Here is a 25317-nt window from a genome sequence, read left to right as displayed (position 1 = left end):
ATTTTTCATCCGCAATGGCTGATTTTTTAACCTTTTAATTAAATCATATGAAATGAATGAAATGCTAGCATCAGAGTCTACAAATCCTAATGTTTTAATGTTTTACCTCAATAAATTTCTGTCCATGGGTGTTATTAAATTAATATTTTTCCTAATTTGCCAATTTTGTCCAAATTTTCTGCCACTATGCCCATTTCCAGGCGATTGTCTAAAAATGGGCTCGCGTCCCTAACGCCTAATTCTTTCGCCTTTAGTATTGTAAATACTCCTACATACTGGAGCAAAATGTCCAATTTTGTGACATTTAGCACATTCTGTACCATTGGCAAAACAACAGTCAGGATTTCCTGAACATCGATAATTCCCCCAAGACAGGAGGTTTTCCTAGGATTGCTGAAATTTTGGGGTCTAGATTTATTTTGTCTTCTGCTATCCTCATGATTATGCCCAAAATTTTGTACTTTGCTAAATTTGTTAGCACAACTTGAACTTCTGTTCTGTTGTTGTTTGTGTTCAGTGCCAAAATTTTCAACCTTTTTTGTCAAGACATTAATTGTATCTTGAAGTGTTAATAAATGTTCATTTGAAAGTGCCTGAACAGAGGCCGATTCTCTGCTTTCTTTTTCTGCAATTACTGCAGCAGTTCTCAGTTGCTCAAAATTTTGGGGTTTCTTTGAATAATTGTACTCCTCAAAGAGGACTTAAAACCTTTCTTTGCTATTCTCAAATGCAAATGTTCGGGTATATTCTGATGAGTTGCCTTGACTTGAAGTCTATCTAGATATTCAACGGCTGACTCATTTGGCCCTTGCTCTATGGATATATCGTCATCATCCAAGGTATTCTTGAATCGAGCATTTAAAGGATCTGTTAAATTTTTGAAGTTATTCTGGGTTTCATCAGTTAACCCTTCGTACCATAATTTGGCAGACCCTTCTTAATAAAAGGGTGGTGCATTACATGCAAGTTCGTCTGATAGTTCGTTGAGATTTTTCCATCTAGTAAATTGATTGGACCAATTCTCGCCTTTACTTTTGCTAGAAAATTTGGGGGCTGAATTAATGTTGTCGATAAATTTACCTCGGCCATTACTTGATTGTGTTGGATTGGTATTTGTAATACTGGTAACTCGTTATCGCTTAGATAGATGTCTTCTATTTCTTCTTCAGCTTCTGAACTTCAGCTGTTCTCTTCGTCGTTAGCGTTGGTTGGTGCTGACCTCAGGTTGTAGTTATTTGGTTTGTTTGGCATTGAGGTACTTTACAGAATATATCCTCTCATCACTCCACCATAATGTTATGCTGATTGTATAGGCTTTTTTTCTAAAATATACAAGAAGTTCTGTAAAAATGATGTGTATTACTTACAAATCATGATCGAATGATATTATAATACAAAGTAAACATTCAATAAAATGCAATATATCTGAAAAAACAAATCATTATAAACATATAATTCTAAACAGGGGAACTAATCCACAACGGGATTCAAAATAATCATTGAAGTGGGGAATTCTAATTCTGGGCAAACTCGCTTTAATAAAATTCAATTAATTAAAATAAAAATTCTAAGAGTATAATAATATAAGATTAAATGAAGTTAAACACTTTGAATAAATTAACTTAAAATAAAGAAATAGTAAATTTAAAAGTGTCAATTATTTAACCTGAGGTCTTTTCTGAAGTTCATTTTATATTTCCTTGAACGATTTACATATTAATAAAATAATTCTTAATGTCCTTTCCTAAACGAAGAATATTTCTATATTTATTGTCTTGAAACGGTGCTATCAAAGTAAATTATAATATCCTGCTTTCTAAACTTGCATATTACTTAAATACTATTATTACATGTAAATACATATCTGTGACTAAAATACTATTACATTCTAGTGCATAATATTTATAAACGTTCATGTTTTTAACTCTAAAACTTTAATAAATTTTCCATGAAATGGAGTTGTCTCCCATATAAACTTTAACGTACTTATCAAATTAGTTCCTACTCGGATAATATCTCCTTTCAAGACTTTAACGTGATAAAAACTTTTCTCTTTTATCAAAATTAAATTAAATATCAAAAATATAAAAGTAATGAATCATTCTTTAACAAATCAAAACATATTATATTTACAACTATTTACACAACAAAAACTTTCTGTAATTAATAATTTTTCAAATAAGAACTTTACTATGAATAATGAAAATATTTAGCAGCCTATTTTCAATTTTAAATATAAAAACTAAATCTAAAACTAGAGATATTATGTTAAATAAAATAAATATTTAACTCACCTAAAATGTACAAGAAGTTCTGTAAAAATGATGTTTATTACGTAGAAATCAAAGATCGAATGACGCCGAAAATATTTTCAAAAACGACGCTTTTCACCACGTGATCCTTGATGTCCAGAACTTCTGTAATTTTTACCAATCAAAAACCAAATATTTTCAATGTTTCCACCTATAAATAATTTCATTGGTTAATCTATAAATAATTTACTGGATTTATCAAAGTAATTTTGCAATTATCCCTCAGCTCGTCGTCAGCGTTTTAATTTTTAGTAAGTCTTAATTTGACACCTGCGATATCCGAAAGAACAAGAAAACAAATAAGACTCACTCAATGTTTGATAAAAAGATATGTAAAAATATAAGCTGCTAATTAAGTTCACTGAAAGCCTTTGTACCTATGTCAACTTATGTAACATTATTTATTAAATGAATGACACACTATTTACAAATTCCTTATTCCTATAAAATTTATTTAACTTCTTATATCTTAATCTTTGCTCTTTTTCTTGTATCAATTTTCAAGTCTATATTTGTTCTTTTTAATTACTAAATTGAACTTTATGTGAAATATATTTTTCAGTGACTTTCTTAAAAAAATGTGAATTTCGATACTTTAAAAATTTTCTTTCAAAATTTAAATATTTTTCATTAATAAAACTTTTTCATGTACTTTAATCTCATAATTCATGTACTTTAATCTCATAATATTTGTCCCCCGTGCAGGTCCGGGTGTTGAAAGAATAGCCCTCAGCAGCGCTAAGCTTGTCGTAAAAGGCGACTAAATAGTGCCCACAGAGCAACTGGGATGTGTGCCCCAGGTGGTGGAATGGGGTACCCCTGGCGTGTTACATGCCGGGGTTGTCAGGCTATAATACGGAAAACCTGACCGCAAACCATAGTGGTGCACCGTGTTGGGAAAGATGCCACGTTCCTCGCACGTTAAAGAACCCTGCTGTGGTATTCACCCTACCCACCTCTCCCTATTTCCAGTTGCAATCCAAATTTGTCGACCCCCCCCCCCCCACCCACTGTCCTTGTGTCCCATCCCTTTTTCATTTCATCATCATCATTTCATGTTCATTTTATCATCAATTTCATGTTCATCGTCTGAATATAGCTGAAATATTGCTGCTCGGACGTTAAACCCCAACAAACAACCAACAATATTCTTGTAGCAAGTTGAAAAGTACTACGTGGCATGTTCTTATGAATGGCACCTTGGCCATCAAAGGGAGTATAGGCAAAATACCATGGCACTCTAGGGGTTAAGTGGTTCTGTTATCTTGAATATGAATGATATATTTAAACATATTGAAGAAACGCTACACCATCCCCGTCACACTGCCAACAAAGAGAAATGATCGGAAACAGATTGATCGATGATATATATTACGTATTGCAGCTTGTGTGATTGTTAATGGAGCAAGTTTAGGATCGTATTGTATTACATTTTCGACAATTTCAGCAAAACTGCAACATTCACATAAAATCAAAGATGTCTGTCAAAATGATAACATTTGCAAAGAATATGTAGCTAAAGGTATATCATTTTGATGACCCATTTTCCAGAAATATGAAGAGCAACGTTTCAACGTACATGTATATGTTGCAGCAAGTTAGTACACAATAACATGTATGTCAATAATGAAAAATACAACACATCCAATCTTAAACAGGATAATTTAAACCAGATAACAATAATTAACCAGTTTTATGATGACTTAACATTGATAAACGTATATTTACAAAATACTGATTTCTTTACATTTGTACTTATTGCTACAAGTTGTTGACACTTGGAATTACACATCACTTTCCTTTTTCTGCACTTACACTTTTAACTCTTTTACGATCTTTCCTACACTTACAATACAGGTGTCTCTGTCGTCCACTTAATGCTAACTTACTAACAATCTCTCTCACACTATATTCATTCATAGGATCATCAAATACTTCAGTAGTTGTTGATCTGACAATGCTCTTCTCCTAGCTCTCTTTAAAGCAGGATTCGAAATAGAAGGAAACGTATTGTCACTCTCAGAAACGGCACTTTTTACGGTGTTAGACTGATTGTCACAATGCCTCGAGAATGTTGACAACTGTTTACCAGGAAATGCGCTATTGACCAGGGAACCAAATTTAACAACTTGCAAAAGATATATGTTTATAGATATTGGGGCCCTGATAATGTATATGACCTACATAGTCAATTGTAACGAGACCTGTGTCTGAATCAGAAACTGGGTAATTAATGTTCAATGCTAACCAATCATTTCATTAAAAGATTTGTTTTTTAACGTGTCAGTTTTCCTTTCCTCTTTCGTGTACCCCGGACTTAATTGACTTTTATAAGCAACTCGGCGAGTGTTTCCGGAAAAGCAGAGGACACTTACCCTACCGGTGCACCTGGTCCATGCTCCCAGTTCTTAGTGAAGTCCGAGTTGTTCTTTTACTTTTGTTACTTTGTATGTATTATTTTAATTACTTTATGTTCTTTTTGGTGTTTTTTTTTGTTTTTGTTTTCCATGTCTGGTCTCTGTCTCTTTTGATTTTCGATAGAATCTTGATTTTCTTGATTACTAATAATGTAAACTTTCCATCCTCATACAAGTAAATAAACACACGTAAAACACATGTGTATGATATTTAAGTACATTTTAAATCTTATATATAGCTATAACTATGAAACTATGACAGTAGACACGGTGCAGACCTGCAGCTTAATGTGGAGTAGTAATATAAAATTGTGCGAATCGTATGGAAAGTTTTTCTACATGATACGACATCTACAGGCAAAATTTGTACGTGTTATAACTTGTAGTTTTGGTTTATACAAGTTGTAGCATATACGGAATTTGGTACAACTTGTACACAGCAGATATACTGTTTAAATGTAGCTTAGCATTTATACATAGACAGATGTGATATATATGTAATAGTAAAAAAGTGTAATTTAAATGAAGAAAGGCATTTCTGGAACATTTCAGTCCCCTGTTGTTTTCTCCACATCATCAGCTTATTGTCAAAATACGGCCTTATTTTGCCTGAACTTTAGAATTAAACTAAAATTGCGAGAAAATGAACCGAAAATGGTCATATTTCATATTTGGCTTAGTGTTGGTATTGGAAAGGCAACTTCTTATTTGTACTTAAACGCTATATTTTTTTCAGTATGTTTACAAATTAATTGAACCTCTGTGTACACACAAAGGCTTAGAAGACAAATATTTGCTGTTTTATGAATACACACTTGAAATTTCAGCGCAGCGGACTGCCTCAAAACAGCTTTATTTCAACAAAATGAAACATTTTCTTTTAAAGTTGACCTAACTGTATAGTACTACAACAGCTAGTCTTGTCATTTTGAGTACCTATTTTCGACTTAGGGTAAAATGCACTCCTCTGTCAATCAGTTCAGCAAACCAGTTTTCCGCATTTTTATTGTTCACAAATTATACTTGAAGTTTGCATTTAATCTGTTCTCTTCAACAGATTTTTACGAATACATTTATGACACAACTGCATGTTGGTCAGATCCCAGATTGTCAAATGTTTAAATCTGGCAACTGTTGGAAAAAAAGTTATCATTTTCACGCTTGCTATACCCATGCTATAATCTGGTTCAGGATTCGAAATTATAACCTTTTTTTAGAGGGAGGAATCTTGTAATCTCAACGAACAAACATGTCCCTAAAAAATTTTAAAAATTGAACAAAGAACAAACTGAAATAGGAAGATAGTAAGAAGGCATGTCTATTGATCCCTATATGCACCTCAAACTGCAAAGTGGGTACTTTTGTAAACATGTTATTAGTAAAACACCAAACGATGTACTTTTTGTACTTTTATACGAAAAGTGACTGAATGACGTACACATCATATCTGCAATTACCTTTAAATTCGTGGACCGTGTGTACAACATTTGGCATATAAATATCAACGGATATCTAATGATATGCAAAAGAAAAAGATATATACTTTTCTTTTCCCGATGTTTTAAAGCTACTACGTTTTCCTCTTCATAACAATATAATGTTTATTGATTTTTCATTTTGATACAGTTAGTAAAACAATCTCAGCAGGGTCCTGTTTCACGAAAAAAAAATCTATTTTCTTTCCTGAACTCTTGCTTTTCATCAACACCATGAAAACTGATTTATTCAACGGGTCATAGTTTTCCTTTCCTCGTTTGTCTACCCCAGACTTGACTTTTTTTGATGAGCAGATCGGCGGGTGTTTCTAGAAAAGCACAGGACGCTTACCCTACCGGTGCACCTGGTCCATGCTCCCAGTTTTTAGTGGAGTCCGAGTTGCTCATTTGCTTTTGTTACTTTGTATGATTTTAGTTACTTTATATTCTTTGTTGTGTATGTCTGTTTTCCATGTCTGGTCTTTGTCCCTGGATTACATTCTTTTGATTACCGCTATAACCTTGATTCCCTTAATTACTCTTTCATGATTTACGTCAAGCAGTTGGTGAGGTTACAAACATTGTGATGTCACATTTTAAAAACAACTTAGTCAAATATGTATTTCTCAAAATGTCTGTGATCTTCAAACACACTATTTCAGTGTTTGATAGGTCTGAGATAAATATACAGTGTTTAGGTACACCTACATCTTATTGAAATGTATTACCGTACTTGTACTAAAAATGTAACTTACTGAAACGATACTGTTACACACACAGTAATGAAAAAGAACTGTAAAACTCAGTAATGAATCAGTACTGTAAAATTCAGTAAAGGAACAGTACTGTAAAATTCAGTAATGAAAAAGTACTATAAATGACAGTAATGGAACAGTTCTGTAAAATTCAGTAATGAATCAGTACTGTAAGTAACAGTACTGTAACATTACTGTAAATAACAGTACTGTAACATTACTGTAAGACAGTACTTTAACATAACTGTAAATGACAATACTGTAACGTCACTGTAAAAGACAGTACTGTTTCAGTAGTCATTACAACAGTACAGTTTCAGTACAGAATAGAAATGTGTTAGTTTAACGTTGGTAAATTATTGGTAGTGTATAGTATTATATTTCGGTGCATTGAACTTCCATTATTTGAAGACTTAAATAACATCAGCTTTCCTACAATAACGGCGACCATGGATTTCAATGAATCAAAAATCTCCACATTAGTTCTATGCAAAATACCCTAGGGAACATTCATACCAAATTTTGTTCTAATTGGTCCAGTAGTTTCAGGGAAGAGCTCTGAAAGAAAAATGTTGATTACAAGGAGGACAACGACGGACGCCAAGTAATGGCAATAGCTCTCACCATTTTGTTCGAAATGCATGCCATTGTCAGAACCATTGGGATACCAGCTGCTCTGGTGGTGTAATATCTATTTTGCCAGATTTATTTAGGACTTGACTTGATTATAGATCGATTAGTGTTCTGTAATTTTGTTGTTACCATTATTCACATGGTCTTCGGCCAGGTGAGCTAAAAACTACAGACGGACAGACATGGTGAAACCTAAATATCCCCCAAACTTCGTTTGCTGTTTGGTTGTTTTTTTTATGTAGATTCATACTTATATGTAAGTTATATTTATTCATTTATTACATGTTTGTTTGTTTGTTTGTTGGGGTTTAACGTCCGAGCAGCAATATTTCAGCTATATTCAGACAAACAATAAATATACTAAATTTCATACATGTACACATAAAAATCTATAACAATTGTAACATCCTATCAAATATGATGCATGTAACAAATTATCATAACAGATTAAACAAGAAATAAATGAAATAAGTAATGATTGGTCCTGAACAATAAACAATATTCATTTGAATTAATACATTTACGAGAAATGGGTATGTCATGAATACAAATATACAATATTAAATAATAAAATAGCAGAACAAAAAACATAATATGAACATACATTTAATGTGGCATTGTTATTTATACACCGCATAACAAATTATTTTGGCGGGTGTAAAACTTGGCGATTTTGAGGTACATGTAAAAAGGTATACGAAAACATTTTGACGTTTCTAATTTTTGGTACCCTAGTATTACCTAGTATTTAGGCCAAGGAGTTAAATTGCTAAATATAAATCCTTGCTTAAGCCCAGAGTAAAATTTCGCAGAATTTGTTTCGGGCATTTTTAGAAAGACCGCTAAATTACCCCTAAATTAGCAAGCCGCCAAAGTTACCTGCTATACAATATTTCAAATATATTTGAGATTCCAGCATTTATTCAGGAATAAAGTGTTGATTTCATTAATATCAATATAAAATTACTATTTAGTATGGGGTAAGTCTTTTATAATGAAGTGGTGTTTTCATAAAGAAAACCAGCACTTTACTTTTATTTTCTCTGAATAAATACTTCTCTACGATGCATAGTGAGTGCACACCAAAAATAAATGATATTCATCTTCAATGTCACCACTATTAACATGACAGCCAAATGCAATTATCTCTGTCAATATTCTGGTATCTGCCCCTTTCTATAGCTAAAGCATGTGCACTTACTCAAATGCTAGATCTTTCCACCTTAAAGACATGAAAAATGACACTGACCTAATATTTATAAAAAGCATGCTTAAGATGGTAATAAACAGAACAAAAGGTCTGTGAACTACTGCTCCAATCTGGGTATTGAATACTATTCAAACATGAACACGGGGAACATTTTGATTTTTGAGTGTTGTAATAGGTCAATTTCGATTTTTTTTAACACAAAAAGCACAGGTGAAAAATAACCATTATTGTGTCCAAGAATTTCAAAAGAATTCAAGCATTCAGATAGGGAAAAAAATAAGAGGTGCACAATGGAATCATGAAAAAAATCTGCAAGTTTCATCAAATTCCATTCAGTGGTTTCAGAGGTGTTACAGATTAGAACAGGGTCCCCTCCTCTGGTCAGCGTAGCCGGGGGCTAGGGCGCTCTGTGGGCAGAGCAACTGGGATGTGTGCCCCAGGTGGTGGAATGGGGTACCCATGGTGTGTTACATGCCAGGGTTGTCAGGCTATAATACGGAAAACCTGACCGCAAACCATAGTGGTGCACCGTGTTGGGAAAGATGCCATGTTCCTCGCACGTTAAAGAACCCTACTGTGGTATTCTCCCGGAGTAGGAACCATAGGGCTACGCCACAGGCTAAATTGCCCGACCCTACCCACCTCTCCCTATTTCCAGTGGCAATCAAAATTTGTCGACTCCATTGTCCTTGGGTCCCATCCCTCTTTCATTTCATCACCATTTCATGTTCATTTATCAATTTCATGTTCAACGTCTGAATATAGCTGAAATATTGCTGCTCGGACGTTAAACCCCAACAAACAAACAAACTCCCCTGGTCAGCAAATGACAAAGTCCTTTCCAAAAGGCCCCATGCAGGTCCGGGTGTTAAAAGAATAGGCCTGCAGCAGCGCTAAGCTTGTCGTAAAAGGCGACTAAATAGTGCTCAGAAACCTAGCTGGGGGCTAGGCGCTCTGCCCACAGAGCAACTGGGATGTGTGCCCCAGGTGGTGGAATGGGGTACCCCTGGCGTGTTACATGCTGGGGTTGTCAGGCTATAATACGGAAAACCTGACCGCAAACCATAGTGGTGTGCCGTGTTGGGAAAGATGCCACGTTCCTCGCACGTTAAAGAACCCTGCTGTGGTATTCGATAGGAGTAGGAACCTTTGCGCTCCGCCACAGGAGGCTAAATTGCCCGACCTTACCCATCCCCCTTTTTCCAGTGGCAATCAAAATTTGTCGACCCTATTATCCTTGTGACCCATCCTTTTTTTTCTTTTCATGTTCATTTTATCATCCATTTCATGTTCATTGTCTGAATATAGCTGAAATATTGCTGCTCGGACGTTAAACCCCAACAAACAAACAAACCAACCTTTCCAAAAGTCATTCTGATAAAAAAAGAAAAAAATAGGAGGTGCACAATGACATCATGTAATAAATATCTGAAAGCTTCATCAAAGGGCAGCAAATAATGTTCTATATTTGTATCAGGAAACCGCAAAAATCATTCAGATGAAAAAACAAAATAGGAAGTGCACAATGGCATCATGTAATAAAGAATCTGTGACAATTTCATCAAATTACATTAAGCGGTTACAGTGGAGTTGCGGATTAGAACAGACGGACGGACATCATGATCACTATATGCATCTTTTTAAGCAAGCTACATAATAATGGGTCAATTATCTAGAAATCAAGCTTGGTGACCTGTTTTTTTTTACATTAAAATCCTTTGTTTACTGGAAATATCAGGTTGATCTCTCTGCAGTTCTTTAAAATATTTGAACAAGAAATTATTCAACTTACAGTGGCGGATCCAGGGATGGTGCAGGGGTTGGTGAAGAAGGTTAGCACCCCGTTTTTTATTCGAAAATTTATCATTTTCATGTGTAAAATTTACAAAAAATAAGAAACAGTGTCCTAGCACCCCTATATTCTAAGGAACCCGGCCGGCATCACTCCTTTTCAAAGTGTCTGGATCTGCCACTGAACCAATATTGTTTCAAAGCGGTTTGACATTTTCTGTCACATTTATGATTTATAATCAGTCTTTGAACCTTTCAGAGATTGAGAGCTATACATATGACTTGGAACTACATGTATATGTAATGGTACACTCCTTGAGACATTTAGATTTCCTGCGCACACGACACCCAAATGCACGTTAAATGCTCACGAAACACACGTTAAACAAACGCTTCTATCATGCGTTTAAACACACAATAAACAAATGCGTCCAGCTTGCGTTTAAATGCACGAAAAACGAACGCTCCTAATGTGCGTTTATACGCACGATAGACAAACTCTCATTTCATACGTTTAAACGCACCATAGACGAACTACGAAAAATAATAGCAAAAAATATAAAAATAACAGCTAAATCAAGGACATAAACAAAGGCAAACAATGTATAAACACACGATAAACAATGCACGAACGCATAAATGGGAAACATGAATGTCTGATAGAGTGTATATCTCTGAAGGTGGGGCTGGTGTGGGTGTACACTTCAATAATTGCCACTGTGATTCTGTAACCCCACTCTTTTCATATACTTAGCTTTAAAAATAGTTTTCATACATTTTGCCACAAAAAAAGAGACCTAATCCAACACAAAGTACATACGGTGTTTTCCCTTTAATGATACACTAGGACATATAACAATTTCATCATGCATTTCTTCTACAAATATGAAGAAAAAGGATGTTTTTTGACTATCCTTATAATGTGTAATGTAAACTTTGTTGACTTAATATATCATTTTGTTTGTTTCACCTATTCACAAATTTGCAAGCTGGAAAATGGTGAATTCCGGTGACATATTCTATCACCTTATATACAGGAAGTGCCCCCCCAAACCACCAGTACATACATGTACATGTACAAGTTCAGCATTATTAACAACATGAACCATCAAACATTTGCGTTGAACCATAGTTAACTCAGTCAGTTTCTGTACCTTCTTTTTTATGCTCTTTATTTATGTACTTTGAAGGTCTTTTCCATCTGTAAAATATAATAATGAAATGATAAATTTGACCTTCTGACCCTTTTATCAATGGAGTTTATTAATCATTGTCAAATTACTCAAAAGCACAGGAGATCTACATCATATGAGAAATTAAACACGCATAAATATGGCAGTTGTTGCAGTCTCATGGTAGTGTGTTCAAGTAAAATATATGTATCTAGCTAATTTAAGGAGGAAGACCTAGGGTAAGGGACACATCTCTTTAGAATCATTGGAACATTTGTATGCAGGCCCTTTATATCAACCTCATGTAAGCATCAAGGTAGCTTGGTCTGATTTCATTCTGTCTCAAATGAAAGCTTGAAAGACTTTAGTGAAATTTGATGTGATACAAACATCACTGACTTCATTAGTTATGTCCCTTACTCTAGGTCTATCATTTAATTCAATGATAGTAAACAATACACTACTGTCAACATAAATTTAAATTTCTCCACTCGCCTTAAGAGGAGAAAAGAAGAGTGGAGAAATCAAAGTTTATTTCTCCTTAGAGGAGCTTGTTTGAGTGGAGTCACAATGTTACATACTGGACTCACCATTTCAAAATAAGTCTATAATTTACTTCTTAAATGCCTACATGCTAAGATACATTTAAGGTTTACTATCATTTTCAGTTACATGTAATTAGAGTAAAAACTAGAAATACTGTGACTAAGCTCACTATGAACATACCCCAGAGCCTTGCTTCAAATAGACTAAAAATAAGGTAAAACCCTTGATTTGTCATCATTTCATGTTCAATGCCCAGATATAGCTGAAATACTGCTGCTTGGGCGTTAAACACCAACAATCAAGGAAATCAATAAATCACATTGAGTATGTTTTGTTATTACATTGGTTATTTGTGAATTATTATGCCCTAACTAAATAATGTACATGTAATTGTTATAGAAAACAAAAAATGAGAAAAAATAAAAGACTTCAAGGAGCCTGAATTGCTCACCTGCTTTAATTTTTGCCTTTCAAGTGCTATACATTTGTAACTCTAACAAAGAGTTGTTCTACAATTATGACTGAAAAGGACTCTGGTATGATTTACATCTATCATAAGGATCTTTTCATCCATTGAAAGTTTCTATCTATTATAGTTTTCAAGATATTGGCTGAAAACTAGTAAAAACATTATTTATTGCCTTTCAAGGGCAATTATTCTAACAAGAAGTTGTCTGCAGACTTTTGTTATCCATATCACAAGGATCATTTCCGCAATTAAAGTTTCCATCCATCTATAATAGTTTTCAAGATACTTGCTTAAATCTGTAAAAAAAAACCTGTCACTTTTCACATTTCCAGAGCAATAACTTAAAAGAAGTCATCTGACAACTGTGGTCCAATGCAGACTTTTGTAGGCCTTATAATAATGATTATTTCGGCAACCAAAAGAAATTTTGGCTAAACTTAACTGTTTTGGAGATATAAGAAAAACTTGACTCTTATGTTCTATTTTTAATAATGACAGCAATGTTGTTCAAGGGATCAAAAATCTCCACATCAGTTCTATGTAAAAAAAAAACCTAAAGAACATTCAGGCCAAGGCTGGTTCAAATTGGTCAAGTAGTTTCAGAGAAGAAGGATTTTGAATTATTAAATATAAAAAACAGCAGAATAAAACCATAAAAAAGGGCAATAACTCCAACATCACTTTCAATTTACACAAAATTTGACCACAGATAGATCTTATCATGCTGAAAACTTTCATTCATATCAGAATTTGGCTATATCTAATGGTTTTTTGAGATATTTTAGGAAAAACTTGTCTGACCCCTATGTACTATTTTTAGTAACAGAAGCCATATTATCAAGGATAAAAAAATCCCCACATTCGTTCTACATGTATGCAGAATACTCTAAGGCACTTTCATTCAAAGTTTAGTTCTAATTGGTGAAGTAATTGTTAAGGATGGACAAGAACAACCACAATGGACGCCAAGAGATGCCAATACCTCACATGGCATTTGGCCAAGTGAGCTAAATAGGTACATGTATATACATTGTATATTCAAAGGACAATATCTTCAACATCTGTAGGTGGATTGACACAAACATTTGCATATAAGTATTTCGTTGTAATTAACACATTTTGTAATTACATTGGTTACTTACTTCTTATTATTTCTAAGCTTTTAGCTTAACAGAATGTAAAAATAATCATATTTAAAGAGCAATAACTCTTAACAACATTTGATAGATCCACACAAAAGTTTTCACCTCAGTGAATCTCATCATACTGAACATATTATTATTATTTATTTGAAGTCCAAGATATTACATGCAGTTACAAAAAAAAAAAGAAAATTTAACAGATGACATACATGTACATGCATCAAGGGCAATAACATCAACACTGGAAGATGGATTGTCATGAAAATTTACCGAAAAAAAAAAATTGGAATTTTTCAAGGATGACAACAGACACAAATATATCACATGCAAGGATTCCTAAAAATACGGCAAATGTTACTGCCTCATGGTAGACCTAATTATGAATTTTACATGTATTACCAGCCAAATATAGTAAAAAAAAACATGTCCACTAGACCTCTATTTGTGAATTTTTCGCGTAAAATATTTGGCTGATTTATTTAGTGGGTTTGAAATGTGCGGACATCGGACACAATTAAGAAAACATGCCTTTTCATCTGTTTTTCGAACAAGGATACAGTGAAGGATATATTTAACATTACTTGGCAGGTAATTATACATAACAGAAATTTTCATCAGACCAAGCTACCTGTCACATTTTCACAATGTCAACAACACACATTTTTAAATTGTGTAATCCTTTCACAAACAGTTAACTTTGTGGTAATTATGAAGATACACTTTCAGATATTGTGTAAAAATAATTAAAATATCGACAAATTCTGGTGTTTGGTTCAGGTAACATTAGCAAGAATGAAATCTGCCATGTACATGAATAAACTGAATGTAAATCAATACTACTGAAGTACATGTACATACTGTACAAGTATGTACATGTACATATACAAAATGTACATTGTATAAACTGTAATTGACATATTGTACATGTACATGTAGATACAATGTAATCTAGTCAGTATCCATCTTCATATAGTTACTAATCTTATTCATTGCACCTTTTTCCTGAATTTTAAACTTGTCCAAAGGCTAACTAGCATTTACTTTCAAAAGCTATTTTAAAAGAGTGTTATCCTACACAGTAGTTATAAGAAAATAAAACCAATTTCAGCTTAAAAAAATACAACATTTTTTATGAGCATAAAAAATTCTATAAGTAAACACTCATTACATGTACCTCAAATGTAATTTTCATGCCAATTCACAATTTTTTTTTTTTTCTGATTTTAATTACTCTATTTTTTGTTGTGTTCCTTATTTAATTATGGTAAAGCAAATGTACACTACTGTCAACACAAATTTTAATTTCTCCACTCTCCACAGTGGAGTCACCATTTCAAAAATTGTCTGTAATTAACTTCTCCTGTCTTTACGCCAAGATATATTTAATGGTTCTTATGTAGTTTAATAACATTTCTGTAACGGACAGAGAAAAATATTGAAAACTATTAAAATTGAGCAATTTTATCCTGGTTTGTATTTTGGTGGAGTCACAGTGGAGGACATGAGTGACTCCACTGTGAAGAGTGGAGAAATTAAAATTTTGATTGACAGTAGTGTATCAAGCAGATTTTATGTGTTTAGGACCATTTTCAAGTTATAGGGGGTCAAAGTGTGGCAACGCTAAAAAAATCAACTTTTTTTTTTCAGCCAAATTTCGAATTTTTTATTCAATTCCTTAGAAAAATTGTGAGCAATATATAGTGTCCAAACCCTTTGATTTGTCAATAATAGGTTGTTAGTCCTTATGCTTAACAACAACAAAAAAGAGTAATGAAAATCAGAAAAAAAAAAAAAAAAATCTACATAAAAAAACCCTATTTTTTACCCTTTTTGGCCCTTTTTCTAAAACAGTACAGGCCACTACATCTAAGTTAATGAGGAATTGTTTTTTTAGTGGTCAGTCAACTCATATGAAAATTTCAGAACAATAGGTCAACCACAGCTTAAGTTTTTGCATGGACACAAAGTGTCCCCAGACCACGACGACTGCGCCATCACATTATATGTCAGAAATTTTTTGCGTTCGTATATATATATATATATAGAAAGGTCTGAAAAATTCCCAAGGATGTTAGAACTGTCAAATTTGCGGAACGTTTGTATATGTAAAATATACCTAACCTATTTTTTCAAGGGTGTAAAAGGAAACGCTTGTGAATTTTGCCAAACACAGATTCCCACCCATTACAAAGTCATAAAAGCTTGTGTTGCCTTTTTTGGCCAGGTGCATGAGCTATAATTAAGCTGATCTGAACTTTTATTTGATTACATCTGTACTAACCTAGTGGCAGGCTGGGAAACCATCATGTCAGGTTCAATATCTTTTCCAACTGGATGAACATCATAGTTAAATTTGGATGTTTTCATTACAGTTATCAAATTTTCAGATCCAAGGCGTGGGATAAGCCCGCATGTTCCTTTCAAATTTTTGATTGCTTCAATGTGTGGTTGTGTGCAAAATAGATTGTGATGAATAAGTAGCCATAAATTTATTATAGCAGTGAACTGTAATTTGCCATGTTTAATAATCGATAAAAAATCTGTTTTCCTCATTCTTAATAGATAATCATGTTCAGCATTGTACATCACAACCACAAATTTGTTCTTGTTAAATAGACAAACCGGTACCATTGGTGCACTGTCATTCAGTTGACTAAAACAATTTTTATATTTCCATAATGAGACTGAAATCCCTTGTTTACATATTTGATTTATATTTGCTTCACTAAATTCCTTCTCGTTGTTTTCCATAGTACATATGTCATCATGCTCCCCTTCACTCACATCGTCCTCTGAATTCCACATATCAGGATCCAACATTTGAATTTCTGGTCTCTCTGGATCCTCTACATTGAAGACAGCAGGTTCTGTTTCCATATTAAAAAATATGTCCTTATTTGTTGGGAATAATATGACATCTGCACTTCCATAAAACAGGTGGGGACTTCCTGAAAAGGAAAACACTTTTTAAATCATAATGTCCTAAGAATGTTCACTGATCCTGTTCAGCCATTTTTGTTAGATTTTCTGACTTAGGTTTAATCCTTTTCATAGCATTAATGTTTTTGCCTTGTTAACCCCACTTTTCCATGAATTCATAATTTCATTAAACCCAAAAATGTTATTTGGGAAGTTTGGTTTTTTTTATGAAGTTCTTGTTTTTTCTTCAGGGCGTTTAATGGATAAAACCTACTAAGACAAAACCTATGGAAAAAAATCAAGAGAAATTCTTTTCCCACCAAAATTTCAAGTGCTCATATTGCAAAAACTAGCACACTAACCCATCAATTTTTCTACTTGTGTTGTTTAGCATGTAAAAGATCTTAAAGATTTCACAACCCTATGAAATCCTTGTTTATTTTAAACAAAGCATCAAACAGCCTTACGTAACTGCCAGGATAAACATGTATTCTAACATTTTTTTTAATACAGTACCTGAACCAATCCATGCAAGAACAACTGCAATCGACCATCGATCACCAATCAGTTTCCGATCAGTCATCGATCCATCTAACCGATCCATTAAGCCTATGATCGCATCATGTGACCACAGAGCGGTCAACATATTTCACAGACTCCATTGTTTTTTTTGTCAATTTTACACATATTTACATAATGCAATAGATTTAAACATCAATTTATACTTTTGTTTTACATTTGTTTTATTTTTAACAGATCATTTGTCATTTTACATAACAAAACTGCTATCAGATCAGTCACCAGTCATCGGTTATCGATCTGGCAGCCATCAATCAGTCAACAGGCATCGACCCATCAAATCGTTGATTGGATTGGTTCTGGGACTGTACAATCACATGTAATATATATATTGTTTTCATTGTATATTTCAATCAAGTGCATCATGAGTAGAAACATGTAATAATATTTTTTTTTCTACATAATAAAGATACATCAGTGTCAATTAATAGGTTCTTATACAAAATATACATGGTGTTTTACAAATGTACTAAGTTTTGCTAAATTCTGCTCCACAGTTTTTGAGATATACTATAAGTGATGAAGTGTAAGTATTTGTAAGAATAAGATACATGTACATGCATGTCAAAACCCCACCAATCTGACAATGTAATTTCACTCAAGGATACTTTCTCTATTTGAATAGACTATCATTTGATTTCTACGTCACTGACTTTGCTCAGAAATTTTTCAATAGAATCTTACAAATATGAGGTTTTTGACAGAGTTATCTGCCCTTTAAATTACACACAATCTATTTTAGCAATAAAAATAAGTAATATTTAATATTCAGACGAGATTCAACACAGCTAATTGAATAATAAAAATTCCTGAAACACATTTTTTTTGCTAACACAATTTGAACCAGCCAGTTAGTAAATTGAGGCGGTCAAATTGGATGGCGGCCGGTTTTTAACTAAAAACACTGTAAATGTTCATTTTCAGTGCATTTCAATATAATTGTAACTCAATGGTTCAGCATGATATGGAAAATCTTGTCTGTTTTCAATGATTCTGATGGTACAAATAGTCAAATTACACTATCAAAATGATGGGTTTTTTATACCATGTTTCACCCACTGCCTGATTCTTACAGAGACTGACACTTTAAAATTCAAAGGGGGAGGGAGTGTCAGTGTACAACTCTTCGATCAGCAACCATTTTGACAAATCTAACAAAAATCCTGGCCTTTCTATTTGTCAGCCTGACATAACCCCAAGTGTTGCATTAATACATCCAAATGTTCTCTCAGAGTAAAATTTTCGCGTACAGAAAGAACAAATCATTCTGCACATGCAAAGTAAAGCACAAATATCCCCTCACTTCACTTACATTGCAAATATACCTTTAGAATCAAGTTTTAAGCATTTATTAGTTTTAAAGGTTTTCTTTGTTTTTTTTTCTAAAAAATCCCCCCTTTTAGTACCCCTGTAACCCATATGGGGAACCATTTTTTGAACACTTGTACAATGTATATAAAACTCTACATACAAAGTTTCATTTAATTCTGTTCAGAAATATTTGATATATATTATCGTTTAAGTGTTTATCCCCATTTTTGCAAATTTTTCATAATGGCCACCAAAGGCTTCCATTTTCCATTAAACTTTTACACAAATCAAGCTCTACAAAGGTTTCAACATTGTATCGATTCCTCAAACTCATTCTGACAAGTTCATGGCATTTTCAAGAACTGGAAGAAGAACAAAAACAACAAAAACAAAACCTAGCAAAAACAAAATGCCTGTTCTGGGTTATAGTAATAAAGCCATAAAAAATAATATACCTGTTTGTGGTTACATTCTATAAAAAAAATAATATGCCTGTTTATGGTTACATTCTGTACTAAAAATAAGACTGGTAATTTAGCATTTACATTTACATTTTATTTTTTGTCAGCACAGTCACTACAGACCTTTACTTTAAACAAATTCATTAGTCTTGGAGTAAAATGTTGCAGTTCACTTTTCCAAGCTTATCATTACCGGTAGTTTATAGGGAAACATTGTAATGACAGACCTGTTGTCCACATGACAACATTGATGTAATTTCAGCACTGGTCAACATCCACCATTTTGTTTACAAGTTAGTGGTTGAAACACCTCGTAAAACTATGAAATGCTTGGTTAACTCAAACAATGGAATGACATAGCTAATTTGTACTTTCCTTTTAAACAGAAATTACTGATTTTTCTTTTTTACTGTCAATTTGCTGATAAAATGGCTCAGGGTTTGGGAATAACAGGGACAGTCTGGTAGCAGTAAGACATATATATATTTTTTATGGCTAAATTGCAGTGAAAGTGGCTCTTTTTGGACTTATTTCTACATGGTTCCAGTCAAAACCTGCAATTTCAATCCCCAACTTCCTGTGCCTTTGCAATTAGGAATATGGTACCTTGTCATACAATTTCAAAGCGATCCATTCCTGGCCAGGGACCAGGTGAGCTACCTAGAGGCTCCTAGAAGCCTGCATTACTAACCTGGTTACTTGTTTGTTTGTTGGGGTTTAACGTCCGAGCAGCAATATTTCAGCTATATTCAGACGATGAACATGAAATTGATGATAAAATGAACATGAAATGATGATGAAATGAAAAAGGGATGGGACATAAGGATAATGGGGTCGACAAATTTTAATTGCCACTGGAAATAGGGTGAGATGGGTAGGGTCGGGCAATTTAGCCTCCTGTGGCGGAGCTCTATGGTTCCTACTCCGGGAGAATACCACAGTAGGGTTCTTAAACGTGTGAGGAACGTGGCATCTTTCCCAACACGGTGCACCACTATGGTTTGCGATCAGGTTTTCCGTATTATAGCCTGTCAACCCCAGCATGTAACACGCCAGGGGTACCTCATTCTACCACCTGGGGCACACATCCCAGTTGCTCTGTGGGAAGAGCGTCCTAACCCCCGGCTAGGGTTCTGAGCACTATTTAGTCACCTTTTATGACAAGCTTAGCGCTGCTGCAGGCCTATTCTTTTAACACCCAGACCTGCACGGGGACTAACCTGGTTACAAGTTGACATACATTTTTCGTATTGTCAGCAAAATTTGTTCAGATTATTTACCAGATTTTTGCTAATTGTTTTCGAGTTAATTGCTACAATCCACAACTTAACCCCTATAAAATATTTACAGTACAACAGCAATGTTTTTCAGCAGATAAAAAACCAAAACAACTATTTTGTAGAAATTACCCTAAAAAACTAAATGGGTACCAATTGATATACATTTTTTGTGTTGTCAGCAAAATTTGTTCATGAATATTTGCCAGATTTTTGCATAATTGTTTTCAAGTTATTTACTACAATCTGCAATTTAACCCCTATAGAATATTTAAAATACAACAGCCATGTTTTTTCAGCAGATAAAAACCAAAACATCTATTTTGTAGAAATTACCAAAAGGAACATTTAACTTCAAATCAAGATTCAATATTTTCAAAATTGCAATTTAAGTATAAAATCCATTTCAGGTCCGTAACTCAAACTTCTGTCAAAAGATCTTTCTAAAAATCTGACATACATATTTTTGTAGGTCCATCTTATCACAATGAACAATTCTGTACCTTGCCAAATCCAAACCTTTTTCATGTTACATGCAAAAATCTACCATTTGACTCCAACACATATGGTCTACTTTTAGTTATGGCCGCCACATTTTTCAACGATCCCAAAATAAAAAATGTCAGTTTTGTAGAAAATACCCTAACAAGCATTCATGCAAAGTTTGGTTACAATCTGCCCGAAAGTTTCTAGGATGAACATTTTCAAAGTTGCAATTTATGCTTGTTTGACACATGCTTAGAAGAAAAATAACTCCAACATTGGTTGATCTCATTATGATAAAAAAATCTTCACCCCATCTGTGAAGATATGTAGAATTATTGAGATTCCTGCAATAGTTTATCATATCATTATCTTACCAAATTTTGTTGATCCATATTGTATACTTGCACCACAACCACAAGGACAGTCATACAATGTTTTGTTTGTTGAGACAGAGTCCAAAAAGTAATTTCCAGGAATGAACAGTAGCTGTGACAGCAGATGAGTACACAAAAGAGCTGCAGCTGATGTCCCTGACTTCAAAGATCTGAGTTGATTTAAACTGACTTCATGTTTCTCTGAAAAAGATATTTAAACCTTCATGAAGCAGTATTTAGTACATGTACATGTACATGTAACATGTATACAAATTACATGTACACAACAGGCATAGAACCACAAGGGGAAAATGGCTGTACTATACCAAATCTTTACTCATAGATTTGCAAAGCAATCATTATAGAATATTTTTTTGAAAGATTTGATTAATTAATTGTTTGTTGGGGTTTAACGCCCGAGCAGCAATATTTCAGATATAGTCAGGTGATGAACATGAAATGGGATGATAAAATGACCATGAAATGACAATGAAATGAAAAGTGGGATGGGACACAAGGACGAAAGGGTGACGAATTTTGATTGCCACAAGAAAAAGGGAGGGACGGTAGGGACGGGTAGGGTCGGCCAATTCAGTCTCTTGTAGCAGACTGCAAAGGTTCCTACTCTTATCGATCAAAGATTTGAAACTCAATATTTTACAAGTGTATACTTGTACATTGAGAGTACATGTATTTTGTGTTAAATACATTTGATAAAAATGTATTTATAGGTCCAATGAAACCTAAAATACTATCATTTTTACATGCATCAGTAGGCATTCTCTTTCAAGGGGAGACAAATCAGCTTGTATAGTACTTTAATACCTTAATTATCAGCTGATTTTTTTTACATTGATAATAACATCACGTGATTAATCCAATGCCAACCAGACAAAGAACACATGGTGCTAATTATAACTTTCTGAGGACAAATGTAACTCAGTTGGCACCACTTTTCTGATCACTTTTTACAGCTGATAAAATCCTTTTAAGTAGCAGCTTTAGTTAGAATCATGCAAATTTTGTAATACATGTATGCGATACTGTACACCCAAAAAAGGCTACACACTTTTATTTTTGTTATTAAGCTGCTTTACACAAAAAAATGTAGGTCTACATGATGAAATGTATGAATCATTTCCAATTTGTATGCTCTAAGGGGATCACATTGAATATCAAGTGCTTTCTTCATTATTTTAGTGTCATTTACAGAGTTATATATCTCCCTAAATTTTGAATTCTACTGTACATTCTTTATATTTTTTTTCTCCTAAGAGCAAGGGTAATATGAAATGCCCTATGTTAATTTTTGTTAACTACCTGTATAACATTATAAACAAAATATCAAAAATAAAAATATGTAGGCTTTCTAACCATGAATTACATTTTGCCTGATTCTTAGCAGGAGTGCTTCTTAAGAGATCTGATGATGGTTAAAATGTAAATTAACATACATGTATATGTATTTCAATCATTTTCATGAAATACATTTGATTATTTATTCTCAATATGTCACTGATGGCACATTATTCCAGTGACGTCACTAAGTATAAGATTTCTGAATTAAATAAATAGATGTGTTTTTGTTAAAGTGTACATTGTCCGCAAGTTCAATTATTTTTATTGAATGGCATGTCAATGGCTCTGAAGCCAAAGATCATCAAGAGTACGAAATCGTAAATATGTCAAACGTAGGCAGCCATGTGTGAAATAAGCGGGAAATTTGTTCGACGAATTGGTCATAATTACGAGCGGTAATTAGTAAACAATGTCATCTGGTATTAAGAAATACAATAAAAAATAATTGTTACCTGCAAATTTGGTTGCAATTATCAATTTAAATAATACCTTAATTGAATTATAGTTTGAGCCACGTGCGAATGTGTTACGACATACCATAAATGGGTGTAAATTCGCATATTGAAAGACCAATAACTCCAAAACACTCGATAATGTTTTCCAAGTAAAAAGAGTCTTGTTAACGTGTTTGCTGGAGTTTATTTATATATTTTAACGATTTCAAAGTCCCAGAGTTTTTATTAACATCACAATAGCGGCAATGATCAATAATGTTCAAATTCATTCGGCTTTCATTGATTGCAGTTTACCAAAAATTTGAATTAAAGCAATAACTAAACAAATCTAAAGAAAAGCATTGTCGATGAACATTTTTCTTGAAAAATTTTTAGGTAAGTCAGAGTGGACGATACATGTAAGTCGAGGATGACACTCTGAAAAAAAATATTGACTTATAGTCTGGAAAATATGGTAAAGTAAATATAATAAAGCCACGTGTAGCTATTGAGCTTGTGTTAGAGTTGGTGGTGGTACGAAGACACTTAAGGTGGGGAAATGTGGCAGGACGGCCTACCTGCATTGTAGTTACTCAGGTAGTGAGATTTAAATAGCCAGTTAATTGACTTGGCTAAGAGATTAATTCTTTAGCCAAATCAGTTTGTTGCTGGCTTGTCACCGAGTAGTCTAGGGTTTGATCCTCGGTGGCGGAGTATAATTTTAGGAGTCAAATCATGCTCTCCCGTTACACTATTTTTGATTTTTACTTTCGTCATTAATATTTGTTAATATAATTATTCTTCACTGTTCACTTATCCTGCATTTAAACGCATGCTAAGAGCTTTGTTAATCATGCGTTTGGTGAGCGTTTAGGTTTTGTGTGTGCTGGAAACCTAAATGTCTCAAGAAGTGTACAACCCTTGGCTGAATTGGAGTAAGATAATTGGGTGAGAAAAAAAATCATGGAAAACCATGTTTGCTTCCTTTTCAAATAATTTGGACAGCATGGCAGGTGTACAATTTTACCTTTGTCATCAAAAAATCTTTCTAAAGCTGTAAATGCTGGTGAAATCCGACTATCCTTAAATATATTATTTCCATGGACATAGTCTTCAAGGGCATCATATCCCTTGGCAAATATATTTTCAGAATTTTCATAAAAGGTGTGTTTATTCCAAGGGAACTGCCATATACTACTATTGCTTGTAAAAGATTCGCCAAGATTTTTTGCTTTTTCTTTTTCGTTAAATTTCTGATCACAAGCTTCTGCTGTTGTTGAGTACAAAACAAAACTGTGACTGTCAATAAACGTCCGAATTTCACCCTGTAGTTGTTTTCTCTTGCCTGCACTCAATGTTGAGTTTTCTGATTGAAAATAACATCTTGAAATAAAAAAATTAACAATCTTTTCGTTATATATTGCCTTGGGTTTTGTGCTCCTCAATATAAACAACGCCATTTTATCGTTACGGTATCTGGATTATTCGATCCAACTCCAAGTCGTACCAAGATTCTAGCGGAAGTCAAAAGAATGTAAGACCAGATATGGAAACAGATATACACAACAAAGAACATAAAACAACCGAAATAATACATACATCGTAACAAAACGGAATTAGCAACTCGCGATCGGACTCCACTAAAATCAGGGAGCAAGGACCAGGTGCACCGGTAGGGTAAGCGTCGTCTGCTTTTCTAAAAACACCCGCCTACTTGCTCATAAAAATGTCAAATCCCCGAATTCAAACTAGGATTGTATGACGATAATACATATACGATATCTGTATAACGGAAACTGAGATTAAAGGATCTAGCTAAACGATATTCATTCCTTTGGATTAGATCAGCTATAAAGTCAGCCTCATAAGATTGAAGGAACAGGTCATCAAGTAAAGAGTTTTTTTATTTATTGGAATGCCGACCGTATGTTGAAAAAAAAAACGCGTCCACCACACTGGTGAGGGCATAATGGGCGTACGCCCCCTTTCCCCAAGAAAGAAACAAAAAACAAAACTATTGTAATCTGCTAGATGTTGTATTGAATATAGCAATTTATCATATCTGGTTTCCTTTCATATTGATTCTCGTAATTTAAATTTGTTTATTACTATCAGCCCAAACATGGACATGAAAAAAGTGTAATTATGCCTCCCCAGCATAAAATCCTGGATCCGCCCCTGACCTATAAATTTGT

At 33.7% G+C, this 25317-nt stretch overlaps 1 protein-coding gene across 2 annotated transcripts; it reads right to left on the bottom strand.

Annotated features, from left to right (window-relative positions):
* Positions 1 to 795: 795 nt before the first annotated feature.
* Positions 796 to 24623, bottom strand: LOC148596922 (uncharacterized). Of its 2 annotated transcripts, XM_088563157.1 has the most exons (5): positions 24150 to 24623; positions 21330 to 21530; positions 16204 to 16870; positions 11748 to 11794; positions 796 to 1322 (listed from the first exon to the last, which is right to left on the bottom strand). In XM_088563157.1, exons 1-5 carry the CDS (start codon positions 24580 to 24582, stop codon positions 1297 to 1299), a joined length of 1374 nt encoding a protein of 457 aa, XP_088419283.1. In that variant the 5' UTR covers positions 24583 to 24623; the 3' UTR covers positions 796 to 1296. The 2 variants fall into 2 exon arrangements, with proteins under 2 accessions (XP_088419283.1, XP_088419282.1); XM_088563156.1 differs by lacking the exon at positions 11748 to 11794.
* Positions 24624 to 25317: the final 694 nt, after the last annotated feature.

Source organism: Perna viridis, chromosome 15 (assembly GCF_037379345.1).
Source record: "Perna viridis isolate PV_CMFRI_1.1 ecotype Kerala chromosome 15, ASM3737934v1, whole genome shotgun sequence".
Classification (NCBI taxonomy): Eukaryota; Metazoa; Mollusca; class Bivalvia; order Mytilida; family Mytilidae; genus Perna; species Perna viridis.
This window is presented reverse-complemented; position numbering and strand designations above follow the sequence as displayed.

Bases quoted from the DNA above. Each gene is read 5' to 3' on its own strand.
- LOC148596922 (XM_088563156.1), bottom strand. From the start codon at position 24,582: ATGGCGTTGTTTATATTGAGGAGCACAAAACCCAAGGCAATATATAAC. The intron at 21,531-24,149 runs GTAAAATTGTAC...TATCTTTTTCAG, and splicing joins AAGATTTTTTGATGACAAAG to AGAAACATGAAGTCAGTTTA. The intron at 16,871-21,329 runs GTAAGATAATGA...TTTCCTTTTCAG, and splicing joins ATATGGATCAACAAAATTTG to GAAGTCCCCACCTGTTTTAT.